This window comes from Anarhichas minor, unplaced genomic scaffold (genome assembly GCF_050575085.1).
Source record: "Anarhichas minor isolate MPS153535 unplaced genomic scaffold, ASM5057508v1 ptg000092l, whole genome shotgun sequence".
In the NCBI taxonomy this organism is placed as follows: Eukaryota; Metazoa; Chordata; class Actinopteri; order Perciformes; family Anarhichadidae; genus Anarhichas; species Anarhichas minor.
Window position 1 is genome coordinate 23609 of NW_027466538.1, and position 8790 is coordinate 32398.

General features: G+C 32.6%; 1 protein-coding gene across 3 annotated transcripts; it reads right to left on the minus strand.

Moving 5' to 3' along the window:
* Nucleotides 1-210: 210 nt before the first annotated feature.
* LOC142939013 (uncharacterized) lies at nucleotides 211-8540 on the minus strand. 3 transcript variants are annotated; one of them, XM_076082340.1, is made up of 8 exons: nucleotides 3042-8540; nucleotides 2687-2939; nucleotides 2419-2593; nucleotides 2031-2326; nucleotides 1730-1908; nucleotides 1413-1645; nucleotides 907-1301; nucleotides 211-810 (listed from the first exon to the last, which is right to left on the minus strand). In XM_076082340.1, exons 1-6 carry the CDS (start codon nucleotides 3675-3677, stop codon nucleotides 1433-1435), a joined length of 1752 nt encoding a protein of 583 aa, XP_075938455.1. In that variant the 5' UTR covers nucleotides 3678-8540; the 3' UTR covers nucleotides 211-810; nucleotides 907-1301; nucleotides 1413-1432. The 3 variants fall into 3 exon arrangements, with proteins under 3 accessions (XP_075938455.1, XP_075938456.1, XP_075938454.1); XM_076082341.1 differs by having other exon boundaries at nucleotides 1413-1603; nucleotides 2687-2942; XM_076082339.1 differs by having other exon boundaries at nucleotides 2687-2942; nucleotides 3042-8539.
* Between the last annotated feature and the right edge of the window lie 250 nt (nucleotides 8541-8790).

An 8790-nucleotide genomic window follows, 5' to 3' on the forward strand; every position in this document is an offset into this window, starting at 1 on the left:
CTCCCCCGATCGCTCAGTCTGGCTGGGCGGCCAACTCTAGGAAGAGTCCTGGTGGTTCCAAACTTCTTCCATTTCCGGATGATGGAGGCCACTGTGCTCATTGGGACTTTCAATGCTGCAGAAATTGTTCTGTACCCTTCGCCAGATCTGTGCCTCGATACAATTCTGTCTCGGAGGTCTACAGATAATTCCTTGGACTTCATGGCTTGGTTTATGCTCTGATCTGTCAACTGTGGTACCTTATATAGACAGGTGTGTGCCTTTCTAAATCATGTCCAATCAACTGAATTTAGCACAAGTGGACTCCAATCAAGTTGTAGAAACATCTCAAGGATGATCAGTGGAAACAGGATGCACCTGAGCTAAATTTTGAGTGTCATGGCAAAGGCTGTGAATACTTATGTACATGTTATGTTTTCGTTCTTTATTTTTAATAGATTTGCAAAAATTTGCAAAAAACAGTTTTCACTTTGTCATTATGGGTTGTTGTGTATAGAATGTTGAGGAAAATAATGAATTGAATCCATTTTGGAATAAGGCTGTAACATAACAAAATGTGGAAAAAGTGAAGCGCTGTGAATACTTTCCGGATGCACTGTATATATAATAAAAATATTTACAAAACATATTTCTTTGTGTGCTTAGGTGTGTATGTTGGTGGATTTATCTTTTTCCTCGCCTCAGTCGAGCTTTCGCCGCCCTCGTACATCTGTCCTGTGCCTTCCTGCTGTAGGCTTTGGCCAGTTTTACCAAGGGGCTAAGCTGAACCACTGCTCTACGCATTTAAGCTGTGTTTGTCTTTTTTGGACTCTGTTGAGGAAGCACAACAAAAAAACATTGAGTGTATCCATTGAGGTTTGTTTTGACACAACACTCATGTACTTTTAAATACAAATCTATACTTACATCTTCTAGATCAGCCAAGAACTGCCTTTCATCCTCCATCACCTGCCTCTCCTCCTCGAGGCAGGTGTCGCCTGGCTCCTGATAGGGCACCAGAACATCTTCCTCCGACGAGGACGAGTCATCAAAATGGAGCTCTTCTTCTTTGAGGGTGGCGTGGCGGAGGTGGATTTGGTGGGGGATGATTTGGTGGGGGATGATTTGGTGGGGGATGATTGGCCGACAGCAGTGGTGTGGTGGTGGGTGGAGGAGGCGTCCACTTCCTCCAGCTGCCCCCTCAGGTGTTTGGCTTTGGCCTTATCCAAGAACAAAGTGCAGGATCTGTCTGCTGTACTCGTGTCGTGGCACATCAGAGCTGCGATGTCAGCCCTCACACTTTTGCTGTGATGATATTTGGCCTGGATACAGAAGAACAGAGGAATACAAAACATTTGCACCTGTTAATGAAGCCAGCCGAGTTTTATTCTAATAAAGCATCACAGGGGGAGTAGCTGAAAAAAGACACTTACATGTGCAGCCACGGCCGTTCTTAGTGCCGGGCAGCCCTATCTCCGCCCATGCCGTCTGCATGTAGTGCAGCAGATTTCTTCACCGGCCCTTTCCCAGATGTAACAAAAACTCTGTCATTGGCTGGCTTCAAAAGGGCTCGCTGTCCGAGCCATCTCTCCAGCCAGACGTATTCTTCTGGCTCCAAGTATATCTGTGCCGCCCCAAAGTTTCTGTTAGTTTTGTGTTCGTTCACCTGCAGTACACAGAAAGCACCATCAAACATTCCGAAGAAAACACTCAGGTTACCACTAACTTCAGTCTAGTGCCTGGTACTTACAGTGATAAGGTAGCCGTCCTGTGGGGTGGTTTGGTCCTCTTCCTTTGCCGCCCACACCTCTTCCACCATCATGTTGGTAAGCACCCCCGGGTGATGGCCGTAGACAGATGCCACAAAGGCTGAGAAATAACCATAAAATGTACATCTCGGGTCACTCTCCCCACTGGCCTCCATTTGGTCTGAAAAGAGGTCAGGGCAAAAAGAGAGAAGGAAAAATAGGACATTTAACACCTTGGAGGGAGACAGGTTTATTTCCATCTGCATCTCTGTATTGCCTGTTCAGATATGCCAACTGTCTTACCCAGTAGCTCCGGGATCTTTGCCTTGGCCTTTTCCTGGCACTTCTTCAGGCTTGATCTGGACACCAGCTTGTCCATCTTCTTCGATTTTACTTTTAGCTGGTGAAGCACCACCGGCTTGCTCAAGTTGGTCAAGGTGGATTTCACCGCTCTGATAATGCCAACCAGCTCTACTTGAGAGAGCTGGCTCAGGCTGGGTGGGGTCTCACTTATATATTTACAAAATTGGTATATGTTCCGGAGGTAAAAAGTGGCAGTAGTTACGGTCTTCCCTGACGACTGCAGGTGGGTGGCATAGCTGCAGAAAGAAACATTGCGAATTATTTGCTGTTCACATCAGGGTTGTGTCATAAGCACTTCATAACATTTGAACGGCAAAACAACGCTTACTTCCTTATCCCCTCAGGGTTGTGAAGGAACTTCCAGCTGCAGAGCTCCTTGTTCCCCCAAGCCATGAAGAAAATAAATGACTTGACCCTGCTAACCATGGACAGGGCGTTTTCTTTTTGCTTTGCAGTGGGAGCACTGCCCTGGTGGAACCGTTTGTATTCCTCTAAGTACTCATCTGTGAATACAAATTCCAAATCATGTTTTAATTTAACATTTGCAGTACAATCTTACACCAGTCACATACACATATTCTACTTTCCCTTCTTACCAATCGACTTGGAGAAGACAAGGCTCCTCATTCCAGAGCTTCTGCCACTTCCCCTGAAAAGGCGTTTGATGTTCTGATCCTTGTCCACTTGTGCTTTCTCAGCCGCCGGTTCCTCGGCCGCCGGTTCCTCGAAAGATAGTTCCTCGTCGGAGAGGTCCTCTGCAGCCGGTGCCGGCTGACTGCTGGTCCCGGCCTCTTGGTCGTCTCCCTCCATCCCTTGTCGCTCTGCCGTAATGAAGGCTTCACCTGAATCCTGCTGAAAAAGAAAAGAAAACAGAAATACAAAGAGTATAATAAAAGTTATTATTTTGACAACCAGTATAATGCTTTTCACCTTCCAGCCAGCAGCACTCACCTTTATAAGGCCAGCCGTCAACCTCCTGATTGTCTTGCAGTCCCTCTTGTTTCGTTTGAGGTGTTGGGAGAGTTGAATCTCAAGTGCCCTCAAGCGATTCGCCTGCCGCCTGCTGGTTTCTTGCAGGGCGATGCACTCAGCTTTGGTGCATTCTTCCGGCACCGGCTCCTCCTCTCCCTGATCCTGCTCCCTCACCTGTTGTTCCTCCTCCTGATCCTGCTCCCTCACCTGTTGTTCCTCCTCCTGATCCTGCTCCCTCACCTGTTGTTCCTCCTCCTCCAGCAGCACGAGGTCAAGCCCTGATGCCAATGGGATGGCAGGGTTTGATGCCCTGAGTGCGGCCAATTTAGCCAGGGCTACCTGCCGTCTTACCATTTTCAGGCTAATGTTGATACCATCATCATCCAGCTCCGGATGGCCAGCAGTAAGGTGCTTGTCCAGCCGCGTGCTTTTATATTGGCAGCCCGCAACTGGACAAGCCTCAGATCGTATGTTTAAACGACCAGTAGCAAGGCCAAGAAGAACCCTTCGCTCTTCAATATTTTCAACAAAGTGCGACTTCCTTAGATGATACTGCATGGCCACACAGATCTTGGAGCACAGAGGGCAAGTTGACGAGTACTTTGGTGGAGTCATTTCTAAAAGAAAAAACAAAGAAAAAGAGAAAGAGAAATATTTGGTGAAAAACAAACCCTGGTCATTAAAGCAGGGCACGTCTAAATATCTCTAATTATGTCCATTCTCTAAAATGGCCAGCCGGTGTGACACACACATTACCATTTAAAATGAGTAAGTCAACAACACCAAAGAATGTTTGAATCTTTTTAGAATGTTTGAATCGTTTTTAGAATTTTTTGGAATGTTTGAATCGTTTTTAGAATGTTTGAATCGTTTTTAAAATGTTTGAATCTTTTTAGAATGTTTGAATCGTTTTTAGAATGTTTGAATCGTTTTTAGAATGTTTGAATCTTTTTTAGAATATTTGAATCGTTTTTAGAATGTTTGAATCTTTTTTAGAATGTTTGAATCTTTTTATAATGTTTGAATCGTTTTTATAATGTTTGAATCTTTTTTAGAATTTTTTAGAATGTTTGAATCTTTTTAGAATGTTTGAATCGTTTTTTAGAATGTTTGAATCGTTTTTAGAATGTTTGAATCTTTTTTAGAATGTTTGAATCTTTTTTAGAATGTTTGAATCTTTTTTAGAATGTTTGAATCTTTTTTAGAATGTTTGAATCTTTTTTAGAATATTTGAATCGTTTTTAGAATGTTTGAATCTTTTTTAGAATGTTTGAATCTTTTTAGAATGTTTGAATCGTTTTTAGAATGTTTGAATCTTTTTTAGAATTCTTTAGAATGTTTGAATCGTTTTTTAGAATGTTTGAATTGTTTTTAGAATTTTTTAGAATGTTTGAATCGTTTTTAGAATGTTTGAATCGTTTTTAGAATGTTTGAATCTTTTTTAGAATTTTTTAGAATGTTTCAATCATTTTAGAATGTTTGAATCGCTTTTAGAATGTTTGAATCTTTTTTAGAATTTTTTAGAATGTTTGAATCATTTTAGAATATTTGAATCGTTTTTAGAATGTTTAAATCTTTTTAGAATGTTTGAATCGTTTTTAGAATGTTTGAATCTTTATAGAATGTTTGAATCGTTTTTAGAATGTTTGAATCATTTTAGAATGTTTGAATCGCTTTTAGAATGTTTGAATCGTTTTTAGAATGTTTGAATCGTTTTTAGAATGTTTGAATCGTTTTTAGAATGTTTGAATCATTTTTAGAATTTTTTTAGAATGTTTAAATCTTTTTTAGAATGTTTGAATCGTCTTTAGAATGTTTGAATCGTTTTTAGAATGTTTGAATCATTTTTAGAATTTTTTAGAATGTTTAAATCTTTTTTAGAATGTTTGAATCGTCTTTAGAATGTTTGAATCTTTTTTAGAATGTTTGAATTGTTTTTTAGAATGTTTGAATTGTTTTTAGAATTTTTTGGAATGTTTGAATCGTTTTTAGAATGTTTGAATCGTTTTTAAAATGTTTGAATCTTTTTAGAATGTTTGAATCGTTTTTAGAATGTTTGAATCGTTTTTAGAATGTTTGAATCTTTTTTAGAATATTTGAATCGTTTTTAGAATGTTTGAATCTTTTTTAGAATGTTTGAATCTTTTTATAATGTTTGAATCGTTTTTATAATGTTTGAATCTTTTTTAGAATTTTTTAGAATGTTTGAATCTTTTTAGAATGTTTGAATCGTTTTTTAGAATGTTTGAATCGTTTTTAGAATGTTTGAATCTTTTTTAGAATGTTTGAATCTTTTTTAGAATGTTTGAATCTTTTTTAGAATGTTTGAATCTTTTTTAGAATGTTTGAATCTTTTTTAGAATATTTGAATCGTTTTTAGAATGTTTGAATCTTTTTTAGAATGTTTGAATCTTTTTAGAATGTTTGAATCGTTTTTAGAATGTTTGAATCTTTTTTAGAATTCTTTAGAATGTTTGAATCGTTTTTTAGAATGTTTGAATTGTTTTTAGAATTTTTTAGAATGTTTGAATCGTTTTTAGAATGTTTGAATCGTTTTTAGAATGTTTGAATCTTTTTTAGAATTTTTTAGAATGTTTCAATCATTTTAGAATGTTTGAATCGCTTTTAGAATGTTTGAATCTTTTTTAGAATTTTTTAGAATGTTTGAATCATTTTAGAATATTTGAATCGTTTTTAGAATGTTTAAATCTTTTTAGAATGTTTGAATCGTTTTTAGAATGTTTGAATCTTTATAGAATGTTTGAATCGTTTTTAGAATGTTTGAATCATTTTAGAATGTTTGAATCGCTTTTAGAATGTTTGAATCGTTTTTAGAATGTTTGAATCGTTTTTAGAATGTTTGAATCGTTTTTAGAATGTTTGAATCATTTTTAGAATTTTTTTAGAATGTTTAAATCTTTTTTAGAATGTTTGAATCGTCTTTAGAATGTTTGAATCGTTTTTAGAATGTTTGAATCATTTTTAGAATTTTTTAGAATGTTTAAATCTTTTTTAGAATGTTTGAATCGTCTTTAGAATGTTTGAATCTTTTTTAGAATGTTTGAATTGTTTTTTAGAATGTTTGAATTGTTTTTAGAATTTTTTAGAATGTTTGAATCGTTTTTAGAATGTTTGAATCGTTTTTAGAATGTTTGAATCGTTTTTAGAATGTTTGAATCTTTTTTAGAATGTTTGAATCTTTTTTAGAATGTTTGAATCGTTTTTAGAATTTTTTAGAATGTTTGAATCTTTTTAGAATGTTTGAATCATTTTAGAATGTTTGAATCGCTTTTAGAATGTTTGAATCTTTTTTAGAATTTTTTAGAATGTTTGAATCTTTTTTAGAATATTTGAATCTTTTTAGAATGTTTGAATCTTTTTTAGAATTTTTTAGAATGTTTGAATCTTTTTTAGAATGTTTGAATCGTTTTTAGAATGTTTGAATCTTTTTTAGAATGTTTGAATCGTTTTTAGAATGTTTGAATCTTTATAGAATGTTTGAATCGTTTTTAGAATGTTTGAATCATTTTAGAATGTTTGAATCGCTTTTAGAATGTTTGAATCTTTTTTAGAATTTTTTAGAATGTTTGAATCTTTTTTAGAATATTTGAATCGTTTTTAGAATGTTTGAATCGTTTTTAGAATGTTTGAATCGTTTTTAGAATGTTTGAATCTTTTTTAGAATTTTTTGGAATGTTTGAATCGTTTTTAGAATGTTTGAATCTTTTTAGAATGTTTGAATCGTTTTTAGAATGTTTGAATCTTTATTAGAATGTTTGAATCTTTTTAGAATGTTTGAATCTTTTTTAGAATATTTGAATCGTTTTTAGAATGTTTGAATCTTTTTTAGAATGTTTGAATCTTTTTAGAATGTTTGAATCGTTTTTATAATGTTTGAATCTTTTTTAGAATTTTTTAGAATGTTTGAATCGTTTTTTAGAATGTTTGAATTGTTTTTAGAATTTTTTAGAATGTTTGAATCGTTTTTAGAATGTTTGAATCGTTTTTAGAATGTTTGAATCTTTTTTAGAATTTTTTAGAATGTTTCAATCATTTTAGAATGTTTGAATCGCTTTTAGAATGTTTGAATCTTTTTTAGAATTTTTTAGAATGTTTGAATCATTTTAGAATATTTGAATCGTTTTTAGAATGTTTAAATCTTTTTAGAATGTTTGAATCGTTTTTAGAATGTTTGAATCTTTATAGAATGTTTGAATCGTTTTTAGAATGTTTGAATCATTTTAGAATGTTTGAATCGCTTTTAGAATGTTTGAATCTTTTTTAGAATTTTTTAGAATGTTTGAATCTTTTTTAGAATATTTGAATCGTTTTTAGAATGTTTGAATCGTTTTTAGAATGTTTGAATCGTTTTTAGAATGTTTGAATCATTTTTAGAATTTTTTTAGAATGTTTAAATCTTTTTTAGAATGTTTGAATCGTCTTTAGAATGTTTGAATCGTTTTTAGAATGTTTGAATCATTTTTAGAATTTTTTAGAATGTTTAAATCTTTTTTAGAATGTTTGAATCGTCTTTAGAATGTTTGAATCTTTTTTAGAATGTTTGAATTGTTTTTTAGAATGTTTGAATTGTTTTTAGAATTTTTTAGAATGTTTGAATCGTTTTTAGAATGTTTGAATCGTTTTTAGAATGTTTGAATCGTTTTTAGAATGTTTGAATCGTTTTTAGAATGTTTGAATCGCTTTTAGAATGTTTGAATCTTTTTTAGAATTTTTTAGAATGTTTGAATCTTTTTTAGAATATTTGAATCTTTTTAGAATGTTTGAATCTTTTTTAGAATTTTTTAGAATGTTTGAATCTTTTTTAGAATGTTTGAATCGTTTTTAGAATGTTTGAATCGTTTTTAGAATGTTTGAATCGTTTTTAGAATGTTTGAATCGTTTTTAGAATGTTTGAATCTTTTTTAGAATGTTTGAATCGTTTTTAGAATGTTTGAATCATTTTAGAATGTTTGAATCGCTTTTAGAATGTTTGAATCTTTTTTAGAATTTTTTAGAATGTTTGAATCTTTTTTAGAATATTTGAATCGTTTTTAGAATGTTTGAATCGTTTTTAGAATGTTTGAATCTTTTTAGAATGTTTGAATCGTTTTTAGAATGTTTGAATCGTTTTTAGAATGTTTGAATCGTTTTTAGAATTTTTTGGAATGTTTGAATCGTTTTTAGAATGTTTGAATCTTTTTTAGAATGTTTGAATCGTTTTTAGAATTTTTTAGAATGTTTAAATCTTTTTTAGAATGTTTGAATCGTCTTTAGAATGTTTGAATCTTTTTAGAATGTTTGAATCATTTTAGAATGTTTGAATCGCTTTTAGAATGTTTGAATCTTTTTTAGAATTTTTTAGAATGTTTGAATTGTTTTTAGAATTTTTGAATCTTTTTTAGAATGTTTGAATCTTTTTAGAATGTTTGAATCTTTTTAGAATGTTTGAATCGTTTTTATAATGTTTGAATCGTTTTTATAATGTTTGAATCTTTTTTAGAATTTTTTAGAATGTTTGAATCGTTTTTAGAATGTTTGAATCGTTTTTAGAATGTTTGAATCTTTTTTAGAATGTTTGAATCGTTTTTAGAATTTTTTAGAATGTTTGAATCATTTTAGAATGTTTGAATCGTCTTTAGAATGTTTGAATCTTTTTAGAATGTTTGAATCATTTTAGAATGTTTGAATCGCTTTTAGAATGTTTGAATCTTTTTTAGAATTTTTTAGA

What these genes read in the sequence shown, in the direction of transcription:
- LOC142939013 (XM_076082339.1), bottom strand. Translation starts at nt 3,677, where the DNA reads ATGACTCCACCAAAGTACTCGTCAACTTGCCCTCTGTGCTCCAAGATC. An exon ending in TGTCTTCTCCAAGTCGATTG is followed by an intron (nt 2,594 to 2,686) that starts GTAAGAAGGGAA and finishes TTGTATTCACAG; the next exon opens with ATGAGTACTTAGAGGAATAC. An exon ending in AACCCTGAGGGGATAAGGAA is followed by an intron (nt 2,327 to 2,418) that starts GTAAGCGTTGTT and finishes TTCTTTCTGCAG; the next exon opens with CTATGCCACCCACCTGCAGT.